Genomic DNA, 25,828 nt, shown 5'->3' with positions numbered 1-25,828 from the left:
GTGGTTTATCTCGGAATTCAAACTGAGGCAGGGTTTCCAAGGACTGTTATCTGTGTTATAGTTAATTTTTGAGAACAGCTAATCTTGCTCCGGCAGCTATGGTCATCATGACCTCTTAGTCCTCTCAGATGGGGAAGGGGCCGGGTGGTATTGAACTATTGAACTTCCTTACATTGGCAGGGAAAGGGAAAATTCTTCAAGCAGCAGGGGTAGGGAAAAGCTTCTGCAGACAGCTTTGGTGCACATTAGCCAAGCTAAAAACTGTATTTCTTCAGTTTGCCTTGGAGACCCCAAGAGGTTAGAGATGCCATGGGATACCTGCCAAAGGAAAGTTGGTAACAGGAAGTGAACCAGCTCAAAACAAGTGTGCTGTAGTCAGCAAAGCTGAAAGGAGCTGAAGATCTGAAGAACATTTTGCCATCAGACATGGAAATGTGGAGTTTGGGATTTGCCGAGCTGGGTTTTGGTCTTGCTTTGGTCCTCACTACATTTCTGTTCTTCCATTTTGGATTGGTAATGTATATAGTTTGTGTCATGATATGTTGGCAGTATGTGATCTGCTTTTTTTATTTTACAGGGGATTAATTTCAGGAGACATGTTGAACCTTTAAACTGTGATAGACTATGGGGAGTTTTGAAGTTGGTCTAAATGCATTCTGCATTATATTATGGCTACAAGCCTATGCAGACAGGGAATGGAATGTGATGGTTTGAATGTGATGGCTGATTCTGTGTGTCAACTTGACACAAGCTGGAGTTATCACAGAGAAAGGAGCCTCCCTTGAGGAAATACCTCCTTGAGCTGTAAGGCATTTTCTCAATTAGTGATGAAGACGGGGAGGGCCCAGCCCATTGTGAAAAGTGCCGCCCTGGGCTGATGGTCCTGGGTTCTATAAGAAAGCAAGCTGAGCAAGCCAGGAGAAGCAATCCAGTAAGCAGTATCCCTCCATGGCCTCTGCATCAGCTCCTGCCTCCAAGTTCTTGCCCTAACTTCCTTTGGTGATGAGCAGCAATGTGGAAGTGGAAACTGAATAAACCCTTTCCTCCCCAGCCTGCTTCTTGGGTCATATTTTGTGCAGGAATACAAACCCTAAGACAGCCCCCATGGAATTATGTGTTTGAATGCTTGGCTTAGAGAAAACAGCATTGTTAGGTGTGGCTTTGTTGGAGGAAGAGTGCCATTGAGGAGGTGAGCTTTGAAGTTTCAATGCTCCTGTCTGGCCAGTGAGAGGTAAGTCTCCTCCCTGCTACCTTCAGATCAAGATGCAGAACTCCTGGCTCCTCTAGCACCATGTCTGCCTGCCTGCTGTCATGCTTATTTTCATGATGATAATGGACTAAACCTCTATAAGCCAGTCTCAATCAAATGTTTTCCTTTATAAGAGTTGCCTTGGTCATGGTGTCTCTTCCCAACAATGAAAACCCTAACTAGGTCAGTTTCTATCTCCCCACATTCCTAGGTGCTGGGAGGGACTGGAGCTGCTGTGATAGCTGATTTTCTCCCTCCTTTTCTGAGATAGTGTCTCATGTAGCCCAGAAAGGCCTCAAACCTGTCTTGGAGCTAAGGTTGTCCTTGCACTTCGGACCCTCTGGCCTCTACAACCTAGAGTGCCATTATATAAAGTTTTTCCAATGCTGGGAATCAAATCTAGGGTCTGGTGTTTGCTAGTCTAGTACTTTACAAACTATACCACCTCCCTGGCCCATTTTCTTGAGACCAGAGTTTTTCTATGCAGTCCAGGGTAGCTTTGAATGTGATTCTCCTGCCTTGGCCTTCTATGTCCTGGAATTATGAAGTTTTCTTTTTTAAACCCTAATTTTTTCAAAATGTTCAACTACTACATTCATTTTATGCAAATGCTTGGTGTCCTTGAAGCTTAGAAGAGGGTCACTCAGGTGCCTCGCAACTAGAGTTACAGACAGTTGTGAACCACCATATAGGTGCTGGGAAGAGAATCTCAGTCTCTGCAAGAGCAGAACCATTAAGCTCTCTCCAGACCTCAGAGAAGCACCCATCTAGAACAGTTCAACAACTGACTGTAATATTGCAAATGTTCTATGCTGTGGTGGTTTAAATGAGAATGGCCCCTACTCGATGGTATGACTTTGAAAGGATTAGCCGAGGTCTTGTTGGAGATCGTATGTTCCTGGAGGTAGGCTCACAGGTTTCAAAAGCCCACATCAGGCCCAGTCTCTTGCTCTCAGCCTTCAACCTGCCGGTAAGATGTAAGCTCTCAGCTACTACTCCAGCACCATGCCTACCTGCCTCCTGCCATCCTTCCTGCCATAATGGTCACAGACTCACTAAGCACACCCCCAACTAACGCAATTCGTCTCATAGGCTGCCTTGGACATGCTCTTCACAGCAACAGTAACCAAGGCAGCGTGACAAATATAGTTTTTGAAATGTTAGGGTAGAACTGAAGAACCAGTTTTATTTTAAAAATTACTTTATTTAGGGATGAGAAGATGGCTTAGAAGTTAAAAGAACTTGTTCAAGCAGAGGACATGGTTTAGTTCCTGGCATATACTTGACAGCTCACCACCTTTAACTCCAGTTTCAGGGGTTCCAACTCCTTCTTCTGAGCTTCCAAGGCACCAGGCACATATGCCAGCACACACACATATACGCAGGCAAAACATTCATGCATATAAAAAATACATTAAGTCTTCCTTCTTTTTTGTTTTTGAAGCAGGGATTCTCAATATAAAACCCTGGTCATCCTGGAACTTGCTTGGTAGAGTAGGCTGTCTTTGAATTCAGAGATTATGCCTGCCTCTGCGTGCAGAGTGCTGGGATTAAAGGCATGAACCACCACCACCCAGCAAATCTTAAACAAAAATTACAGAAGCTAATGGGGAAACTGTCTGGAATGATGTAGGTCTAGAGCAATGGTTCTCAACCTATAGGTCAGAACCCCTTTGGGGTCACATCAGATATCCTACATACCAGATATTCACATTAAGATTCATAATAGTACCAATTTTGCAGTTAGGGAGAAGCAATACACTTTTATGGTTGGAGATCATCTCAGCACAAGAAACTGTCACAGCATTAGGAAGATTGAGAACCACTGCTCTACAGAGTTTTAGGATGAGGCAAGTCACATTAGGGGAAGGGAAGGTGGGGTTGGAAGGGATACATACACAAGTCGGATGGTTTTGAAACAAGATAGAAGACAAGCTCAAAGGGCTGGAAAGGCCACAGACAGCTGGTAGGTTATTTATTCATTGTGTAGACTTAGAAGAGAAAGGAGAAGCCACCCCAGGATGCAGGCTATCTAAAAGCCTGTGATTACATTTATCCAAAATATCCAGAACGCAAAAAACTGCTACAAGTAGATTAGTCTAGCCAGAGGTGGTGACACATGCCAGAGACAGGTGGATCTCTGAGTTCCAGGCCAGCCTGGTCTATAGATCTAAGCAGCAAGACAACCAGGGCTACACAGAAAAACCCTGTTGTGGTGGTTTGATTAGGTTTGGCCCCCATAGCTTCCTGTGTTTGAATGCTTGGTCACAAGGAGTGGAACTTTTAGGAGGTGCAGCCTTGCTGGAGGAAGTATGTCACTGTGTAGGTGGGCTTTGAGGCCTCTTTGGCTTAGGCTCTGCCCAGTATGAAATTCCAGTATCTTCCTGGCTGCCTTCAAATCAAGATGTAGAACTCTTGGCTCCTCCAACACTAAGTATGCTTTATGATGCTACCCTTCCACTATGATGATAATGGACTCAACCTCTGATACTGTAAGGCAGTCCAAATAAAATATTTGCCTGTAAGAGCTTGGTCATGGTGTCTATTCACAGCAATAAAACCCAAACTAAGATACCTGTCTTGAAACATACACACACAAAGTAGCTTAGTCAACAAGGGCTAGGAAAACAAACATTCATGAATATGGCCTCTGGAGTGATGAGAACCTTCCCAATTTAGGATGGATAATAGCTGCACCACTCCCAATGGGATAATTGCACAGGGATGGGCTCCTACCTTTTAAACTCTCCCAGCTCATCAGACACTACAGTATAAGTCTTTATATCTAGCACTTGGGAGGCAGAAGGTGGATCTCTAATACAAGGGCAGCCTGGTCTGCATAAAGAGTTCCAAATCAGTTAGAACTGTATTAAGACTCTGTCTCAAAAGATAACCAAACAAGCCCCAAACTCCGAACTTGTCCAAGGGAATAGTTGGGAGAGGAAATGTGCTGTTCCCAGTAGACAGTTCAGTTTCTCAAGCCAAGATAACTTTCCTTTAGAAAAACAAAAGCCCTCCCTATTACTGGAGCTTCCCCTGCAGAGAGACAAAGGCCACACAGCAAAGTAATTTAAATGCCAGATGGTAGGGGATGGAGAAGATTCCAGAAGGAGGAATCAGTGCTTGAAAGTCACAACGTCTCCAACTCTCCCAAGGGAAATGCTATGATATCAGAGTGACATTCCCAGAGGTGAAGGGAAAACCTGGTTTTCCTTCCTGGTGGCTTTTTCTCAATCAGAGACCAGGCTGCTTAGATGAACGTAGCATGTGCATCTGATAGGACACCCATATGCTGACCAAGAAAGTCACAGCAGACAGATGACAAACAAGCACTGAAGGTAGTGGGCCATCACAGAAGCGTTTTATAAGGGAATGCAAACTGTTTTTAAGTTACCATCTGTATTACAGAGACAAAAATCAGACTTCAAACATTATAAAATTCGAGAAAGAAAAGCAATAGCTTTTAGGTATGCCATTAAACTGAAAGATGTTCATTCTACCATTTAATTTATATGTCTCAGAAATGTAGAATCCCAATCCCAAGGTAATGAATGACTAAGAGAGCAGCTCTACTACCCTGCCTTAAAAAAAAAAAACAAAAAAACAAAAAACAAACAAACAAACAAAACCATAGCCGGGTGTGGTGGCGGACGCCTTTATTCCCAGCACTTGGGAGGTAGAGGCAGGCCTGGTCTACAAAGTGAGTTCCAGGACAGCCAGGGCTACACAGAGAAACCCTGTTTCGAAAAACCAAAAAAAAAAAAAAAAGTATGAGTACACTGTTGCTGTCTTCAGACACACTAGATGAGGGCATCAGATCCTGTTATAGATGGTTGTGAGCCACCATATGGTCCTGGGAATTGAACCCAGGACCTTTGGAAGAGCAGCCAGTGCTCTTAACCGCTGAGCCACCTCTCTAGTCCCCTACCCTGCTTATGGAAAAGATTTAATTATGTCTGTGTCACTGCATGTGGCTAGTAAGTACACTTAGTGCAGATGCCCAGAGACCAGAAGAGCTCCAGCAGTTGGAGTTACAAGGTGTGAGCAGCCCCATTTGGGTGCTGGGAGCCAAAGTCAGGGGTCCTCTGCAAGAACAATCCACACTTTTTTTTTGTTTGTTTGTTTTTCCGAGACAGGGTTTCTCTGTGTAGCCCTGGCTGTCCCCAAACTCAGAAATCCGCCTGCCTCTGCCTCCCAAGTGCTGGGATTAAAGGCGTGCGCCACCACCGCCTGCCAACAATCCACACTCTTAACCCACAGAACCAACCAGCTTTCTAGCCTGTTTTTAAATTTTCATTTTCATTTATTTATTTATTTAGTCAGGGTCTCATTATGTAACCTTGGCTGGACAGGAGTCCACAATGTAGAGCAGGCTGGCCTCTAAATCACTGATCCACTTGCCTCTCAGTGCTAGGATTAAAGCATACACTGCCATGCATTTGAGTCAAAGAGAATCAAATGTGAGCCAGACTCATGCCCATAATCCCAGGATTTAGGAAGCTGAGGCAGGAAGATCAAGCTAGTTTGAGGTTAGCCTCTTATCTCAAAAAATGAACAAAAAAACAGAGAGGGGAGGAGGGGGAGAAAGAAGGCATTGTCAACAGGAAACCATTAACATAACTAACTTCTGGGAAGAGTCCACAGAAGGCTCTGACCATACCATTTCTTCAAAGTATGAAATACAGAACCCATGGAAGATGCTCAATAGACATTTTACATTATTAGCACATTTATTTTTCTCAGACAAGCATGTCTCAAAAAACCAAAATCAAAAAGTCATTTAAGCCAGGCGTGGTGGTGCACGCCTTTAATCCCAACACTGGGGAGGCAGAGGCAGGCAGATTTCTGAGTTTGAGGTCAGCCTGGTCTACAGAGTGAGTTCCAGGACAGCCAGAGCTACACAGAGAAACCCTGTCTCGAAAAAAAAAAAAAAAAAAAAAAAAAAAAAAAAAAAAAAAAAAAGTCATTTAAGTGCAATGGCACAAACACTGACTGTACGTAAATGCCAGTATTTGTAGAAGAACAGTTAAGACAGCACATTTTATATGAATATACATAAATAAAAACATTAAGGGCAGATGAGGTGGCTCACACCTTAAACCTCGGCACTGCAAGTTGGAAGTCAACTTGATCTACGTGAGTCCTATGCCAGCTAGGGCTATGTAGTAAGAGAGACTGTCTCAAAAATAAACATTAAACAAGACTGGATAGCGGAATTATAGAGAAATGCCACAGAGGAGCCTTGGCTCCCACAGGTGGTGGCACTTCTGCAGGAGCAGTAGTGATCAGCAGTCACCTGTGGGCATTAGGTGGACGGTATGAAAGCTATAAGGCCCCACTGAGTCTCTCCTCACTGAAGCCTGGGGTCACTGCAACTGCCTATGAAAAGCTGGGTAACGAACACACTAGTGTCTGCTTTTGAGACATTTGTCTCTGGTGGTTAAGAGACAAGGGCCTGGGATCTGGACGGTTCAATCTAATTCTGAGTGCCCCCATATTCTAGCAGCAACACAGCTGCTGTTCAACTGACTTGTCAGTATGTAGCTGGGGAGGCGGGCAAGCAGTCCTGCCTAGGAATGATGTAAGGACAGAATGTAGACTGAGCCTCACGTTTCCCACATCAATTTACTGCAGCAAATATTCCAATGGACATTAGCTAGGGTTAATATCTGCAGATTCCTATAAAGTTCTGCTTCTATTTCTGCAGTGTTGAGGATCAAACCCAGGGCCTCACAGACCCCAAGTAAGCATTCTACCATTGAGCTACATCCCCTGCCCCAGACTTCTGATTTTAAACACACTTAAAACCAGGCAGGCATAGAAGTGCATGATATCATTTCAGCATCAGGGAGGCTGAGGCAGAAAGGCTCCTGAGACTGTGAGGTCAGCTGGGATTACATGACAGGATTCTATTTTGAGGGGGGCAGGGGGTAAGAACAGAAATGGAGACCTAAAAAATAGTAATTAAAGGCAAGTGTGGTTGACAAGATCTCTATATTCCTCATGTGAATATCAAATGGACAGTGTCCAGGAAATACCTGAGTTACACTACCCACCAGGTCCACCCCAAATAGAGGGGCACCACCCTCAAGTCAGCTCTAGCATCCAGAGAGGCTGGCTTCCGTTCTGTGAAGACTGGACTACCCAGCTACCAGGAGTCTCCATGGAGGGTGACAGCTGTAGTGAAGGACTGGACAAAGACAGGGCTGTGGCTCGGCCAGAGTCTCTGCCTCTTCAGATCCAGTAGCTGAACTGCAAGCTCCCAGAAGTTCAAAGGCAGCCCTAGGCAGGAGGCTCCATTAGAGAATGACCTAGAATATCTGAAGAATTAACTTAAGGCACCTTAAAGGTCTAACTACTTTTGGGGCTGAAGACTAAAGGCTTGGAGAGAAGGCCATGATCTAGGATTCACACAGGCCATCAGCAGTAATGGAAGAGGGAGGACAAATTAAAGCTACTAAAGTGTTTCAAGGTGTTTCCATATTATGGTGACCTTGTAGAATGCAGACATGTCACACAAGTAGCATTCCAGAGAGAAACTGTCTTTTCCTTCGGGAGCTTTGTGTGACTTCAGCTGAATTATCATCAGGTCTGTCAGCATGGAGGCGCCCCCCCTTCCCCCCCCCAATTGACAAGGCAGAAGACAAACAGCTCTTCTCAAACAGTTTAATAGCAAATAAACAAAGGAAGGTACCACACTTGGCAGATACAAAATGACTTTTTGTCTGTGTGTCTGTGCAATTAAAACAGATTTAGGTTCCCCATTGGGACAAAAGGAAAAACACACAAAAAGGAAGGAGAGTCCTTTTAAACACATACTCCCTTGCTCCAAACTTTTAACAACTTTTTCTTTTTTAATCCACTACACAAACTGTGATTAGGTAAGAAAAGCTACACGGGCTCTTCTTGCCTTTTTTTTTTTTTTTTTAAAACCATTAAAGCAAAATCCATAATTTTCTACAGAGTACAACACAAGTTCACACACAAAAGACATCTTTTATAAATCAAACAGGAAAAAGGAAAGCTCAAACAAGGTCAAGAAAAGCATTTCTACGGCTGAATCACGACTTTGAGTTGATTGAATCCCGTTGTTGCTGCAGAACAGACTGTGCGTTTGGTCATAGTGGCAATTTTTTTCTCTTCACATTGTGAAATCACTTTACATTGTTTTCTAGTAGAAAAGGCAAAAAACTGTACAAAACCCCTAGTGTTAAATACAACGTTTGTACCAATAAAAAACTCACACAGGTTTGTCTCCAAAATGTAAAGTTTCTTTTTTTTTTCTTTTTAAATTATTCACAAAAAGCAGCTGGAAATCAGAAAGGCAGCTGCCGCTCCAGGGTCTCAAATCCATTAAAACCACTACGGAACAATTAAAACAATCAGAGAGAAAAGGAAAAGGAAACAATGTCCAACATTTGGCATTTGGTTTTATCCACAGGTTTTCCCAGAGCTCCTCTTGGAATCGAAAGCAAACTATATTGGCAAGCCCAGCTTCTCAGTACACAGGAAGAGGACCTCAGCACCTCCTGCCGACAGAGGCGCTCTGTGCAGTCAGACTGTGGGCACACAGCAGGTTCTCTCATGCTAGGCGCTGGCCTCTTTCCATCCTACCACCCCTTCCAGGACATTAAGCAGCCTACTTATGTCCCCCACTTGGCTGCCATTTCTTCCTAGTAAGGCGGCCTCAAGCATAATATAATGGGCAACCTGTAGGGGTCCCACAGCAGAAATTGTGCTGGAGTTCCTTCAACACCAGGGAGTGGATGATGCCACCTCCCCACCCCCATCCCTTGCTGCACCTTGCCACCCTTTCCTGGACAATCTTGCTTCCACTTTCCCTCCCACCAGTGCTTAAGTCTCAGTGGGATCTGTCAAAAATCCTCCCTGCAGCCTCTGCTCTTCACAGATCCATCCCTGTCTACTCATTTCCTCTAGCCTCTCCTCCTCTATTCACATTCTTCCAAGTCCCCAAGACCCTGAGGCTGGATGGTGCTACAAGAGAAGAGGGTAAGTTTCCCTTAGGAAACCAAAGAACTGGCTGGCCTGGCACCCGGGGACAGTAGCTATCTGGCTCTTCACCCAATTTAAAAACAGTTTCTTGCCCTTTCCCCAACTCTATTAGCTAAGTAAGAGCAGAGCCATAGTGAAGAGCCAGTGCGGGGTGGTTGGTGCCCAGAGCTGTAAACAGTGTGAAGACTGTAGTATTTATTGTGCTTGTCACCTAGGGAAAGCGCAGGCAGGCAGGTATATTGCCACTCAGTACACAAATGGCCTCCTCTGGGTAATCAGAAGCACTGCCCGCCTGCCCTCCCTCCCTCCGTGATCTAGCCTTGATGCCCTAAGCATCCTGCCTACCCACAGCCACCTTTGGTTCTGCTTCTGCCTCTGGCCCCCTGTACTCCCTGAGCAGAGCAGACCCAGCCTCCTGGATCCCCCAGAGACCTGGAGGCCACCACAAAGAGTGACAGTCTAAGTGCACAGGCAAACACTCTAAGGGCAATAGAGGAGAAAGTTGCCACTTCAAAATAAAACAATACAATCTTGAGAAAAAAAAAAAATCAACCCCACAACAATTTAAAACATCTTCTTTGAAACCCCTTTAAATCAGTCAGTTTTTGCACAAACTATAGAAAACAGAGAGGTGAAGGTGATACATACGAAGGTGTGAAGAAACAGCAGGAAACATGCACAACTTGTTTTTTCTGGGCATAATCTTAGTAGGAAAGGAAAAATTCAAAACAAAACAAAAGGCAAAAACAATACAAAACCCAAAAAAGTTGAAAGCATCACATTTTGCTGTGGAGACTGTAGGAAGAAGCACGGTGTGAGCTGGCTGAGCCGAGGGGAGGGGAAGAGGGACCCTAGGGCTTCCCTGCAGGGCTGCTTCAGGAAGAACCACAAAAGGAAAAGAAAAAAGGCTAGCTGGGGCCCAAACCTCAGCATCCAGTGAAAAGGGAATGGGGGCAGGGTGTATTTCAGACATTTTTCTGCAGTTGAGAACTCAGAAAAACAAAAATTAATAACAACATGCGGTCTCCTCAAGCCCCAAAACTATGTCAGCAAAATGTGTTCAGGAGCCTCAAAGATTTTAGTGACATCTTTTATTTCATTGTTTATTTCAAAGTTGTCTTTAAAACTAAGCACACAGAGGAACAAAGCCTGGAAGCGGACTGGCTGTGTGTTCACAAGGATACAAACACCACACGGCATGTGCTAGTAGGGCTGCTCTGAGACAGTTACAAAGAATTGGAATCACAAAATCAAGTGGTTATCTTATGAAGTTCTAGAAAAATAGATTTTTTTTTTATATTCAAATGCAAGTTTAAATATTTTCCCTTCAGCAGTCGTTCTAGCAAAACCAATTTGGCAGCACAAAAGGGAAAAAAAAAGAAAGAAAAAAGAAAAAACAAAGAAAGAAACAAACATAATAAAATACACATCAGCATCAAAGGTCAACACAAGGTCAAAGGTGAGAGTTCAAGCATCAGAGAAGCTGAAGAGACAGGGATTTGGACGATGTACTTGACGCCACATCGACATGCTTTAGGCACAACGATGAACAAACGGCAGGAATCTAGAAAAAAAAACAAACCAGAAAGAGGGAGATCCACTGAGTTACACAGAGCAATACATCCAAACAGAGAGAGAGAACAGGACACTCACTGTATGCAGCCCTGAAATGAGGAGACGGGGAAGGGCAGGGGTGGGAAATGACAAGAACTTTTGCACATGCTAACAATGGACACAGGGGAAAGTTCAAAAGGACATGAAGGACACCAAGAGAACATCCAACTGCCAAAGACAGAAGGGAACCTAAGGCTTGGATTTCCTGCAAAGCACCTAACACATGAAGACAGTCTCTGGGCAAGCAGGGTCTCAGCAACAAAAGATGCTAACTAGAGTGGGAGGGAGACTACTTAGGGCAGATAGAGGGCCAGAGTTTCTTGCTCAATCCTAGGATGGCCCACCCTTGTTCCCAGAAATCCAAGCCCTAAGGTTCCACATACGTCCTGGCCACTCTTGTGGAACCCAGGAGATAGTGGTTGGGCTGCACTGAAGGCAAATCAATGGCATGATATAATCCACGAAACAAAACTACAGCAGAAAACACTGTGAGTGAAACCTCCACACAACAGAAATGGACTGCTTAAGACTTCATTTCAGTCTCCACTCTAAGCTGAGCCCTTTCACATCAAGACTTAGAGGGGAGCAGCTTCTTCAACAAAACCATCTTTGGCCTGGGGAGGGAACTGTGCTCGAGGACAGTGCTAGTGCTGTGCTTATGCACTTGGGCAAACGGGATAATGGAAGTACATGGTTTCCCCAGCTGGCTAGCTGGCTAACTGAGCCAGCCATGGCTGACCATGGCTCTGCTGGGGCAAGTGCTCCTTTTAGAAATCACAAGTAGGTATGAAGTTTGGGGTCTGTTCCAAAGGTGGGGTCACTCCTTTGCTTCTAATATCATTAGGAAAGTTTCATTTGGTCCTGGAGCACAGGACAAATCTGTGGACAATGAAATGGGAGAGCTAGAGGGAACCAGAGGAGAAGGGAGAACGTGATGTTCTGGCCGAGGAGGAAGACAGAACAGAAGGTTAGGGAGCACAGCACTGGCAGCTCCCTGTGGAGCACAGCTCTCGCCTCTGCCAATTCACAGCATTAATGTTAGCCTTCCCCTTGGACAGGTTACCTGGGCTGCAAACGGTCACAGAAAGTCAGTAGTTTCAATCATACACAGCACCCTGTGTGTACAACAATCACATTCTGGATTCTACAAAATCCTGGCCTTTTCCAGAGATATAATTTAGGTAATAAATATTCTCCACCCCGGAGCTGTATAAAACTTCTATAAAAATAGAAACAACATTCTTGGTTCCGGCCGGTTGGGATTCAGAGCAGTGCCTGCCCAACCTAGCATTTTTTTCTTTTTTTTCCTTTTAAAGTTTTTTATTTTTTATTTTTTTTGCATTATTTTAAAAAATTCCATCAATACCCTGGAAGCCTTTAGAACAGTTTTATCTTGAAACACAGGACACTTTTCTCCCAGTGCACAGAATTCAAGTTTACGTGGTTCAGCTTAAGAAGTGTATGTTTCATGTTTAAGAGGACAACAGACTCAACTTATCACTATAAGAGAATAGCTGTCCCAGCATCAATGGGATAACACACCACTAACAACTTCCTGTACAACAGCAAGATGGTCAATCCCCGTTTGTTATCCACAGGGACAGCATGACAAGGAGAGTATCCCCATCTGACTTAAAGCAGGTCAGCCCCTTCTAATCTCTGCTGCTAGGGGTCAAGACTTTTAACTTATGAGGTTTAAGCTTCCAATGACCCAGGAACCCAGGCCCTGGCTGTGACTATTAATCATATACTTATAGGGCTACCTCTGCTCAGATGCATATTCCCACAGCTTCTCTTAGAGCAGGAGAGCCCAGAGGCTGTGTGGGACACTGGCAAAGGCTGGAGTTAAGACCCGTGAAAGGCAGCAGGGAGCTTACTGTAAGCATGATGACAAAATGAACATGGGTTAATACTGAGGTAAATGAACACTAAATCCATATGGAGCCTGTAAACGTCCTATACGTTCTTCTGTCTTCAAGGACAGAAAATGGGGCTAGAGTGGCTAGAGGAGAGGCCTGCCAGACCTTATGGGAACACAGCTTTTGGGGTACCTTCATTAAGGAGGCAGAAATGCACTTCTGAACCTTCTTGAATACTACGCTCTGCTCAAATATAGCAAAGTGGCTTGAAGCGACCTTAATTCAGGCACACCAAGAAGCAGGTCTCTCCTCCCTTAGTCAGATGGCTTCTTGACAGCTCTGCCCATGAACTGCACCCTTGTTGGCTAGAGATGCTGTTAAGAGCTTCTTATGTCTGCCCTCATGAGAAAACTGTGGCCAGAGAAGGAGGCAACATTCCTTGGTGTTATGAACTTCCATATACTTTCTACAAAAGAAACTACTGGAAATGGGTATAGTCTAACTTCATGTTAAAATTAATGAACATGACCTCTCTGGCTGCTTCCCCTAAAGAGCCACCAACCAGGCAGGGCAATTAATATAACACGAATGTGGGCTGGGCTGCCTAGTCATGGGTATCTATCTCCCTACTATTTGCATATTTCAGGCTAACTGAAAAGTGCATTATTTCATGAGACTTGCTTACCCCCTTTTAGGAAAGAAGGGCAGAAATCCAGGACAAAAATTAGAAAAATAGGTGGCATAAATTCAGCATTTCCACAGAAAGCAGCCAGTTCTAAGGGGTCTAGAAGCTAAGACACCTCACCCACTTACCCACCCCGTACCTCATTAGACTTAGTTCTCATTCTTTCCACACAGGGAGAGAGACTTCAGGGATCAACTTTCTGTTCTGCTCAGCCCTCTCTTTCCATGGTTTGGGGCATGTTCTAATGATCTTTTAAACCCATTTCCCTCTTCCTCAAGGTGGACTGGTGTTGGTCCTTCTCAACAAACTGGTTACAAACACAGCAAACTTTAAATAAAGGGAAAAACAAACAAAACAAACAAAACAAAACAAAACCCCTCAGGATATGGCACCTAAACTCCAAAGTAAAACACTGGAAACCAAAGCACAAACTTGTCCTCTGTACGAAGCGACACTCCCACAGAAGGCAGTAGCTGAGTCTTCAGGGCAAGCTGTGCCTGCGAGAGTGGCAGGGATCAGGGTCCAGGGCTGTTAACACACAGCCTTAGGGCTTCGAATGATTAAGGGTGCTCCTCCCCCACTTACCAGAAGATCTTCTCACTCCAGTCTGAGAGGGGAGCACTCAGTAGGGCTTACTATCATTCTTCGAACGTTTGAGCTGCACTTTAAGCCTCTTCATTCCAATTTGAAAGCCGTTCATGGACTGGATGGCAGCTTGAGCTGAGACAGGATTGTCATAACTTACAAAACCTGTATGTTCAAGCAGAAACCTAGGTGAGGAATCTAACAAAGCAAGGAGTTCAGTCCTTGTACGTATCTCATTTGTTCTCAGCATGCACAACAATTCTGGCAATGACAACCACATGAAACCACAATCAGGTTCTCAACGGTACTGCCTGACATTTACCAGTATTCTTTCTCCCCTTGCAAAGCCATTTCTATACACTAGTTCCTCTGGACCAATACTGTGAGCAGAAATCACTACCTCTACTACAGATAAAACTAAAGCTCAGAAAGAGGTCATATGATCTGCGCTAAGGTCAAACTCAAACTCAGATTTTTCTCAATTTGTCAGCAGCCACTTTCTTTCTCTCTCAGTGGCAAAATACTTAATCCCATTCTTACACCAGAAGAGAGGTCAACATACCAAAGCACTTGCTCAGGTTTGTCTGCTTGTCTATGAAAACCTTGGCTGACACGACATTCCCAAAGGGCATAAACATCTGCAGTAAGTCCTGGTCTCCAAACTCCTGGGGCAGGTGATAGATGAACAGGTTGGCTCCTTCTGGACCTTCAAATATCCATTGATTGGAAGAGTATCAGTGTTAAGTATGCTCATCACCAAGGGCCAATGGTTTCTCATTCCCCTCTATACTAACACTAACAAAATCTTACTACATTTATTCTCTGAGGGAGAATTAAACAGATTATCTAGATGGCAGTAATTCTAAAAGTAGATTTCTTCCCTTGCATGTAGCCATGTATCATAGCCATGTATCATCTCATGGAAGGAATTTTTTTCCCCCCGAAACAAGTACCTGCCTCTGCCTCCCAAGTGCTGAAATTAAAGAATTAAAGTGTGTGTGTGTGTGGTGTCCCATTATAAGCTCTGGATGTCCTGGAACTCACTATGTAGACCAGGCTCAAACTCACAGAGACCCAGTGGCCTCTGCATTCCAAATGCTGGTGTTAAAATTGTGGGCCGTTCTATGCCTGGCTCATGGAAGGATGTTAAAGGCCCATACCTTGCCAGAGAGAGTATACAGGGATTGGAAAGAAGGCAGATCTGCAAGTACATACGTAGTAAAACCAAATGGAGGCCACAAGAGAACAAGAAAAAGGAGGAGGAATGGGCTACATAGTCAAAACAAGCTTCAGTCTGTAATTCTATTCTTCAGGAGTCTAAGAGAGGAGGACTTCAATTCAAGCCTGCCTGGGCTACATAGTGAGACCTGCCTTCCAAACAAAAGCAAGTAAACAACAATAAAAAATAAGTTTTCAAAACTCTGCCCCCGGCACTAAAGGATGACAAATAGACTGGGAGTGCCCGAGGCAGGAGTACTGAGGCAGGGATGGAGTAGCGAATGACAATGGGCTGCAAGGGAGCTTCTAATGAAAAATAGGCAAGTTCTGATTTAACCATACTCAAACTACATCTAAGTTTAAAAAAAAAAAGACATTTTTAAAAAGTGCCCGTGAAACTGGGCATGGCGGTGCACACCTTTAATTCCAGTACTCTGAAGGGGTGAGTTCGAGGTCAGCCTGGTCTACAATTCAAGTCCAGGATAGTCAGGGCTGTTACAGAGAAACCCTGTCTTGAAAAACCACAAAAAACCCTACACACACACAAAAGTGCTCATGATTAACAATGAACTCATAGGAAAATATAGTCTTTACTTACAATGTGATTTTCTAATGAAGAGTGACTAAGATGATAAATCCAGCCATTCTCCAGCCACTTATGTCTCCTAGTTGTTGTCAAACACATGGCCCATTCTGGCGTCCAGGTCCATGCACCTGCCATTTCTGCACCCTATTACTCTTCACCATACACACACTCGGTTTGCTTCCTCACACCCTCCGGGCCTCTATTTAATACTGGTTCACACACTAAAGCCAAAAAGGCTACTTGTTTTTCTTACAGTAGTGTGACACCTTATCAAATCGTGGCTATAAAAACCCAGTTAGTCAAACCTAAACACTAAGGTGCCAGCAGGAACTGTCAATGAAGTCTTTCCTAATAGTAATTCCATTTTTATCAAAAGATATTAACTCCACTTCTATCCATGTACTTCTCACTCTATCAAACCTAGCAGCTATCTCACTTCATCCCATCCCATCTCAGTATCTCATTTAGGACATACATCATTAGTCAAAGAGAAAAATGTCAAATAATATACCTAAGAGGAATATTTAGACAATCCTCTGGTAGATTCATGACCAAAAACTCCCTAACAAAAGAAGATCCTTATCAAATGACCAGATCAATTCCAATGCCTATTTGTTTCTTAATTTAAAAAATAAGCTTCATCCTTAGAGGATCTATATGGTTCTGATTCACCCAAACACTCTTCTCCCTACAAAATGGCAGAAAGCACCGTACTTCAGTCTTTCTCAGTTGGGAAAAGGTTAGTCTACCTAATTCCCTTGCCCCAGACCTCAACTTCTAATTCTGGTGCACTTACCTTCCTTCTGGCTTCCAGCAGCACCAATACTCTGCTGTGTCAATAAATTCTGGTTGTACAGAGTGGGGAGGGCTGCAGCAGCATATTGCTGGATACCAGAATACGCCTGGGTGAGGGCTTCCATGGTACTCCCAGTGCCATTGGAAAGGCCACTGCTGCCCAGACCACCATTCAAAGCAGCCATCCCTTGGAGGAAGAGCAAGATTAATAAACTAGAAAGATTCATCTGATACTAAAGACAAATACACTGAAGTTACTAAAAAATGGACCTCTCCCCACCAAATGTGACTTTTTACTTCCCCTTGAACTACCCATTGAGTTAGACTATCCATCTGACTAGTCCTATTTCAGACCTTAATGCTACGTGAATCTAACAAACCCCCACATCACATCACTACCCTCTTCATTCCTGTTTCTAGCACATGGTGGGCCTGATACCACTCACCAATGGCTAGGTCCATTTTCCATCTTTACTACTTACACCCTCCACCCACTCTGGTTTTTTGTTTTGTTTCTCTGTGTAGCCTTGGCTGTCTGGAACTCACTGTAGACCAGGCTAGTTTTGGGAAATCTGCCAGCCTCCATCTTCCCAGTGCTAAGATTACTACCACTGGGCTCTATGTCCTCATTTAACATTATCTTTGTAAAAGTTGTTTTTGTATTTTAAAATTTTGTGTGGGTATTTTGCCTGTATGTACATCTGTGTATAACATTCATGCCGCACCCATGGAGGCCAAAAGAGGGCGTCCACGACCCTAGGAGTGAAGTTACAGAGAGCTGTGAACCAGCATGTGCGTGCTGGGAATCAAACCCAGGACCTCTGGGAAAGTAGGAGGAGGCCTCAACAGAAGAACCATCTCTCCAGTTGCTGGCTTCACACTTCATTCTGAGGGCAGGGGGATTGTGTTTGCTTGTTTTGGTTTTTCAAGACACGGTTTCTCCATGGCAGTCTTAAACTCAGAGGTCTACCTCCCTCTCCCACCTAGGGACTGGAATTAAAGGCCTGTGTCACCACCACCTGGCCTCATTTAACCAAGTACCCTTCAAAGTATTCTTTTATTTCTGCTTTGCAGCTGAGAAAATGAGTATTAGAACGATGGTCCAAGGTTACAGCTAGCTAAGCAGCAAAGTCTGGATTTACCTCAGATCTGACACAATCCCATGATTATTCTAATTTTTCTTGGGCAAGCAAGGCAATTATTCTACTGCTACATCTATACTGGGCTAGCTTATAAAAGTCGTCTGATGACAACCAGGGCTTGCCCATTACCTGCCAATGAGCCAACGTTGAGGCCAGCTGTTGCTCCGGCCAATGTTTGCAGGGCTCCAAGTGAGGCTATGGGGTTGACAGAATTACTGCTGCTGGAGCTCGGTGAAGACCCTGCTATTAGAAATTCAGGAGTTAAATCATCACTTGCCTTCTCTTGCCAACAGGAACCAAAGCACAAGAATGATCCCATCGGCTTTTCTATTTACAAAAGCGATTTTGCAATCACTGAATTCTGATAATTGTCCTTCTAAGTCAGAGACAAATGATGGTTACAACAAACTAAAAATGATGAGATTTCAAATAATAAAAAAATGACAACTGAGGGTGGTTCAGTGGGTAGTGATGCTTGGTTACTAACCCTATGGGCCTGAGCTCCATTCCTGGGACCACGAGGTGAGAAGAATTAACTACTGCAAGTAGTCCTCTGACTGTTACATGGTATGCGCGCGCGCACACACACACACAAAATCATTTAAACTGTGTGTATGTGCACCTATGTAAAGGTATGTATATGTGGACATAAAGGTTAGAAAAGGAAGTCGAATTCTCTGGAGTTATAGCTAGCTGTGAGTTACCTCCCGTGGGTACTGGGAACCAAGCCCAGATCTGCTGAAAGACTAGTACATGCTATTAATCACTGAACCATCTCTCTTGTCTCAATTAATAATTTTTAAAAATTTAATGAAAAACAAAAACAAATCTAAAAAGGGCATGATCAACAAAATCTTTAACCCCAGCATTCAGGAGGCAGAAGACGGATCTTTTTTGAGGTCAAGGCCAGCCTGTTCCAAACAGCAAGTCCAAGACAGCCAGGACTCACATAAATAGAGACCTGTCTCAAAAAACAAGAGAGACAGAAAACAGCTTGACCATGACCTCTGAATCTGTTGTTCATAATACAACCTACCTGGTATGTGTTAATTTCTTTCCAAGATGGACTGCCCCTGCCCTTGACTCTGCCTTCAAAGAGAGGATGTGTCCAAGGTACACAATGTTCCCTATCATCCCTTACCTGAACTGGTGAGTACGCTGAGGGGACTGCTGGATGTAGTGAGAGCATTGGTACCACTTGGTGTGTTCTGAGCTGCACTAGCTGCAGCAGCTAGTGCAGCCAAATTCTGTAGCTGCATTGCATTTAACCCTGCAATATCCAAAAAAATGCATCAGCCAACAGATTAGATGCTCATCATATATTCCAGCAATGACTGGAAACTGGTCCCAGACAAAGAGGAACTAACTATATAAGAACACACTTAGTTTCTATATTTCCATGCTATACCACAAGGCTCTAAAAGATTCAGCTATCATTTAGTATGAAACTTTAAAATACTAGGGCTCTAATTCAGTGGTATAGCTCATGCTAATGATGCATGAGGCCTTGGGATCTATCCCCGGCAGGGAGGAAGAAATTTAAAGCCACTTCCTTAGAGAACAGCTTGCTAGTTCAATATAACAGAACTCCAAATGAGCACTAATACAGAGGTGGGCAAAACTGAATGAGAATACCTGTGATCTACCAAGGGGAAGGAGCCCAAGGGAACAGCTACAAGCTACAGTAAAGTAAGGCCTTCTTGGAGGGAAAGAAGCAGGGAGGAGATCTAGAAGGCTCCATGGGAATAACAGGAAAGAACAGTATTAGGAGAAGGAATGAAGAATAAACACTGCCATGGTAACAGTAAATTAATTATCAGAAAAAGACAGAAAAAATGTGAGGGAAAGAATTTTAAGTAAAACCTAGAAAACACAGAGTAAGAACAAATTTGAATTATGTTGTACATTTTGTAAAGCATTTTACTAGAGGACAGGCTATCAAGAGAGAAAGTAAGGCAAAACCAATTACTATCAAAACACCAAAATGTAAAATGCAGCTCACCAAACATGCCCCCTTTCTCAATGCAATGCCTAACTACACCCCACTGGGCAGGGTACAGGCACAGGCTACTGTAGAGCTCCTCACATTCTGCCTCTTCAGACTTACTTGATAGCCCCTGGCTCCTGACTGACTTCAGAGCTTCATTTTGCTATAAACCATGTATCTGTTACTTATATTTTCCATAAACCTTAACAGCAACAGCAGCATGAATTCAGAAACACACAAACTCCCTGGTTCTAGTAGCTCTGGGTAAGTCATAGAAACTAACTTTACTATATAGTTTTTTTCTGCATCTGAATGGCCTAAGCCTGAGTGGTCCCTAAGTTTTCTTTGCCATTTTCCTTCCCCAACAGTAACTTAAAATAAAAGACACCACACAACTAAAGAGCTACATGGCATTGACCAACAACAGGGTCACATGATAGAATCAAGAAAGCTGAGTCCTGAGACTTATGTCCCGAGCAGTAACATTTTGACACAAATGGTACCCATCTCTCAGACTGAGGAAGCTGTCTGCTGACCTGTGCACTGGTGCTCCTCTGCAGCAGGGAAGCACTTACCTCCCATTGGGTGGAGGCTGCTCAGGGTGTTGAGGTTCCCAGAGGAGGCAGTCTGCTGTAGGAGCTGCAAATAAAGCTAGACATTACACCAAAAAACAGAACAAGAGTGAGAGTGAGGGCTGGTTCTGCATCTGGGATAACTCTACAGCACAGCAAAGCAAGAGTGCAGAAGCCCCCAGAGAGAACAAAGTCAAACACACAACCCCAAGCCAACAGACATGCAAGTCTGACTGCATAGCTAGTGCCCTGGCTCAAAAGACCATTCTCTGGATAGTGAGACAAGCTCAAGTCTTGGTGCAGCAGAGTACAGCATAGTAAAGGACAGAACTAGCACAGAGATACAATCTGGACCCCAGCACAGCACACCTTGGTTCATGCCATTCCTAGTTTCTTTCTCTCTCCCATGCTCTCCTAGTGAGGCCAACACATCACATTCTTTAGGTTACAACCATCAACCAGTTGTTGTTGTTATTATTATTTTGAGACAGGGTCTAACTAATGATTATTATTATTATTATTATTATTATTTTGAGACAGGGTCTAATTAATGTAGCCCTGGTTGGCATTATTATTATTATTATTATTATTATTATTATTATTATTATTATTATTATTTTGAGACAGGGTCTAACTAATGTAGCCCTGGTTGGCTCCAAACTCAACATGTAGACCAGACTGGCCTTGAATTCAGAGACCCACCTGCCTCTCTTCCTCCCCAGTGCTAGGATTAAAGGTATACACCAATACATCCAGCCTTCCACTTAACTATTTTAAATGATCACATTGGATCATATTGTAGTATTTTAGGTGTGTGTGTACTATAGTACAGTACTACTGTACTATAGTAATTCTGGTTGCATGCTCCTGTGTGTGTGTGTAGTTGAGAGAAGGTCTCTCTTACTGTAGCTCTGGCTATCCTGAAATTCACTATGTAGATCAAGGTATCTTCAAACTCACAGAGATCTGCCTGTTTCTGTCCCCTGAGTGCTGGGATTAAAGGCATGCACCATCACACATGGCTAGAGATCATTTTCAAAGCATTATTCTGGCAGAAAACCATAATATTTCTCAATGTTCCTAGCAGTAAAACTAATTTAATCTATTGAAATATATATAACAACCCTTTACCCTTTTTAAAAATCTCATTTTAAAGGCATTCTAGTTAGAATAAACTGATAGTTCTAACATTTTAGAAATGGAAACCAGTAAGCATCAAATTAATTAAAACTTGGTATGTGTTAACAAATAATTACCTTTCTTGTTTCCATACATAAGCAGTATTTAAAAGAATAAAGAATAAATGACTGCATTCGTTATCCCTATATGAGCATTTCCAGACTACCCATACAGACTCAATGGTTTTGCCATTTATAGCTTCAGAGGAAACCTCTTTATCTGTAAAGAGCAGTCTGGCCAAGAACTCACTGTGGATCACAGGCTGACCTAGAACTCATGATCTTTCTGCCTTGATCTCCCAGGCACTAGAACTATAGTCATGTGCAACTATGGACAAAGATGCCCTTTCTTTTGTGACTCAAAAATCTAATAATCCCCTATAATATTATGATAAATTATAACATAACATCAATAATAGATTATAGATCTAGACCTTCTTTTAGACTGTATGACTCAAAGTCATTAACAGAGAAATCAACTAAAGGAAACTTATTCACAATTTGGGAAATGCAAATATGTACCTCTCTCATTTAATAGTATCCTAATTTTAATCTCAGAATCTTTCAGTCTGCTGAAAGATACATCTGTCATGTTTTTAGGGGACTTAATAAAGATTTTGATGGTGATCTCAACATCTTGTATAAAGAGACATGGAAAATGATGCTGAATAGTGAAGATTTTCTTAAGGAATTCTCTTAGAGGCAGGGAAATGAGATACTGGTAATTCTTTAAATTAAAATCAACATTTTACTTTAATTGTAACAAAAGTTTCAATATGGAACCATAAAATAGACTAACACGACTTAATGACAATGCCTACATTTTTATATACTATCTCTACATGTCCAACGTTGCAAATGACACTGCTTGTTAGCTAGAGACAGCAGAAGAAGAAACAGCTGGGAGCTTGCAAAGTCTGCAGAAAGCAAACCACAGAACTCACTGCTAAGTACTGGGGTCCAAGTGTGTTCAGACCAGCCAGGTTTCCCCACACAGACGCTGCGCTGATCTGCTGCATCTGCTGCTGGAGCTGCTGAGCCATTCTCTTCTGTTCTTTGTCCTTCTGGGTGTCGGCAAACTTTACCACCATTGGGGATGAGCAACCCTATAAACACCAAAACCAAAGGGTCAAATTCCTTCTTTTGGAGCCAGAAAGATGGCTCAGTAAGTAAAAATGACTGCTGCCAAACTTGATGGCCTGAGTGTGATCTCTGAAACCCACAGAGTGTATGAAGGGGAAACAAACCTCTATACACTGTTCTCTGACTGCTGCTGCATGCTGCAGACAGACACCTACAATTTACACCACTTCTTCCTGAGTCAAGGAAGAAATACTCCTTTGTGAAGATATGACGGCTGCATTCTATTTTTCACAAGTGACTCTTCTGACAGACAACAATGGCAAAGGCAATTTATTTCTAGTAATCATTTTCTGTTCATTTTTAAAGTGGGACGATTTTACTATGTTGCTCAGATTGACTCTGAACTACTAGGTTCAATGATTCTCCTGTCTTAGCATGAACTGCTGGACCTGTAAGCATTCATCATCATCTCTAGCTCCAATAAGGTAACTTTTAAAAGACTTATTTACCTTATTTTTACCTTATTTTACCTTGTTTTTCCACTTGGATGTATGTGTACCACATGCATCCAATACCCACAGAGGCCAGAAGAGGGTATTGGATCCTCTAGAAATGTAGCTACAGATGGTTGTGAGCTGCCATGTGGATGCTAAGAATCAAACACAATTCCTTTCCAAGAGCATCAGGTGCTCTGAACCACTTAGCCCTATGGTTTTAGAAATAGTATTTTACATCCTAAGGTAGACATTTTAAGTTCCAGGGTGATCTGGTGTTGTACACGCTCCTAGACTTTAACAGACAGCTATCTCTGCACTGTCAGGCAAGGGGTGTTTCTCCTCTTCCACCTCTCTGCTCCTTACCTCCATGGTTTGTGCTTGGTGCATTGCTTTGATAGCTGTCTGTGCCATGGTTCTTGTAGTAAAAGTCACAAATGCACAACCTGGCAGGAAAAGAATCAACGTTCCTTCATTTAGAGGCTTATCTGACAGACACTGACTGAACCATCTTAGCAATACAAATATGATCTTACTTTTCAGGGGTTCACAAACTTGTTCAGTAGATACACTTGTATCTCATGATAGGGTACTAAAAGCTACCAAGGGACAACGAATAGAAAGTTTTGAGGAAGAAGCAAAGAATCTCAGTTCATTCTGATAAGTAAATATGGAGAGAACAATTCCATTTTGGACATCAAGAGAAACTGAGGACAGAACTCCTTAAACAATATGGGAGTGGGGGGAGATCAACTAGAAATATTGACAAGATCGAGGTAGCAGGCCCAAGCTCTTCATCTATGGTGACTAGGGATCTGACTTACACTAGTCCAGTTAAATAAGAGACTGAAATTTAAGACAAGTATCTGTTTTAAAAGCTCTAAAAATGTACCACCTCTGCTCAAGCCATCAGGTCCCCGCAATATCCGGCACTCTTCAATCTGTCCAAACGAAGAAAACATGACTCGGATGTCATTTTCAGTACACTTCTTGGAAATCATACCAATAAAGAGCTTCCTGTCTTCCACAGCTAAAAGAGTAAAACACAAAAGGCTTATCACTAAAAGGCGAAGAGTTAAGAACCAAATCTCTTGGGTTTGAGCCTGGCCATGTCTCATACCATCCACTTCACAGATTCTAACACACATTTCTTCTTCCCATCATTTTATTTCAATGGTATAAAATTGCAACAGCCAATTATATGATATAAAAACGGTAATTTAAAATTATGCATATTTGGAAGCATTTCCATAGGATATGGAGAATTTGGGCTCTTGTTCAAGTTAAATTCACCCATTAGTGTGTGATTGATAGGCTAAGCCTGTAGATATTAAATATAAAGTTCTTAGTATTTTGCCTTGCCCTTAATATGTTTGTTCTAGAAGTACCATGAAAAGGCTTTCACACTTGATATGATCAACAAACAGAAGACACTTCAGTGAGAATTTCTCTTTTCCAATATTTTTTTGTTGTTGTTGTTTCTTTTTGTTTTTCCAGACAGGGTTTCTCTGTGTAGCCCTGGCTGTCCTGGAACTCACTCTGTAGACCAGGCTAGCCTCGAATTCAGAAATCCGCCTGCCTCTGCCTCCCAAATGCTGGGATTAAAGGCGTGCGACACCACCGCCCAGCCTTTTCCAATATTTTAAATTTTATTTATTTAAAAAAAAATGTCCTTACACTGTAAATAACATTTGGTCTTTTGTCCCCCACCTATCCCCCAACTGAACCCACCTCGATCAGGTATCTCTACATAGCTATGGCTGTCTCAGAACTTGCCATGTCCTGGAATTTTCTAGGATTGCCTCAGACTCACAGAGATCCTCCTGCCTGACTCCCGAGTCATTCTTTGTGTTTCTAACTGGAACTCTTGAGAATTTAAAATTAATGTTTTAGCCTCTGAGCTTTTTACAACATTGTTTATTTTGTTTAAATGAACTTTTATGAGCCAGCTACCATCCAATTTCAGGTGGAGTCTACTGTGGAACTTGTACAATTCCCACAATTTCATTCAAGAAGAACGGCACCAAGCGTAGCTGCCAGTAGGACAGCCCCGGAAAAGTCTGCCTGTTTTTTTTTCCCAAGTGGTTCTGAGAGAAACTGCCCTCTGAGCTTCCTGATGAACTTCCTGTTATTAGCTCATGAACTCATTAGACTTGTATTTTCTCAAAGAGTTCAGTTGTGGTAGTGAAACAAAGATTATTTCTAGCTTTTTGACCACTACCATTATGTTCCGCTTCTATGGATGATATTACAAGTCTGAATCCCATCTCTGGCTCCAAAAGTACCTGGGTCATAGCTTGTGGCTGAACTGCAGGATCATGGCACCTGCACTGACCATGGACTTGTCGCTACTGAGCTCAGAAAGCTCTCTCCTAAAGCACTAACAGGTCTTCTTCCCAGCTGCTCCACTTTACTCCTTAACCTTGTCTATAAGGATTATACTTTTCAAGGACATTCTATGTTTTCTGGGTCTCATGACTCAAGGGGTCTCAAACTCTAAATGCCTAGATCCACACTGTATACTCCCCCACATCTGGCAAATATGTCTGTCTGTCTATGTGTATGTATAATATTTTCTCTATTATTAACTCTATTTTTCTAGCTTAGTAAAACTTAAACAGAGGGCTGGTGAGATGGCTCAGTGGGTAAGAGCACCCGACTGCTCTTCCGAAGGTCCGGAGTTCAAATCCCAGCAACCACATGGTGGCTCACAACCATCCGTAACGAGATCTGACTCCCTCTTCTGGAGTGTCTGAAGACAGCTACAG

At 43.0% G+C, this 25,828-nt stretch overlaps 1 protein-coding gene across 13 annotated transcripts in view; it reads right to left on the bottom strand.

Annotated features, from left to right (window-relative positions):
* Nucleotides 1–7,901: 7,901 nt before the first annotated feature.
* Celf1 (CUGBP Elav-like family member 1) overlaps nucleotides 7,902–25,828 on the bottom strand; it is a 78,710-nt gene continuing 60,783 nt past the window's right edge. For 6 of the 13 annotated variants that reach the window (XM_021154745.2, XM_021154712.2, XM_021154717.2 and 3 more), the window contains 10 exons: nucleotides 23,956–24,090; nucleotides 23,427–23,506; nucleotides 22,428–22,589; nucleotides 20,309–20,384; nucleotides 18,888–19,016; nucleotides 17,876–17,989; nucleotides 16,606–16,791; nucleotides 14,568–14,711; nucleotides 14,006–14,170; nucleotides 7,902–10,826 (listed from right to left, as the gene is read on the bottom strand). In XM_021154745.2, the coding sequence (XP_021010404.1) occupies nucleotides 14,043–14,170; nucleotides 14,568–14,711; nucleotides 16,606–16,791; nucleotides 17,876–17,989; nucleotides 18,888–19,016; nucleotides 20,309–20,384; nucleotides 22,428–22,589; nucleotides 23,427–23,506; nucleotides 23,956–24,090 (1,154 nt within the window). In that variant the 3' untranslated portion in view covers nucleotides 7,902–10,826; nucleotides 14,006–14,042. Of the gene's footprint in view, nucleotides 13,918–14,005; nucleotides 14,171–14,567; nucleotides 14,712–16,605; nucleotides 16,792–17,875; nucleotides 17,990–18,887; nucleotides 19,017–20,308; nucleotides 20,385–22,427; nucleotides 22,590–23,426; nucleotides 23,507–23,955; nucleotides 24,091–25,828 lie in introns of all 13 variants that reach the window. The other 7 variants (XM_021154734.1, XM_021154729.1, XM_021154726.1 and 4 more) reach the window with 5 other exon arrangements.

This window comes from Mus caroli, chromosome 2 (genome assembly GCF_900094665.2).
Source record: "Mus caroli chromosome 2, CAROLI_EIJ_v1.1, whole genome shotgun sequence".
NCBI lineage: Eukaryota > Metazoa > Chordata > Mammalia > Rodentia > Muridae > Mus > Mus caroli.
Note: the sequence above shows the minus strand (reverse complement) of the source record. Positions and strands in the feature narration are given on the sequence as shown.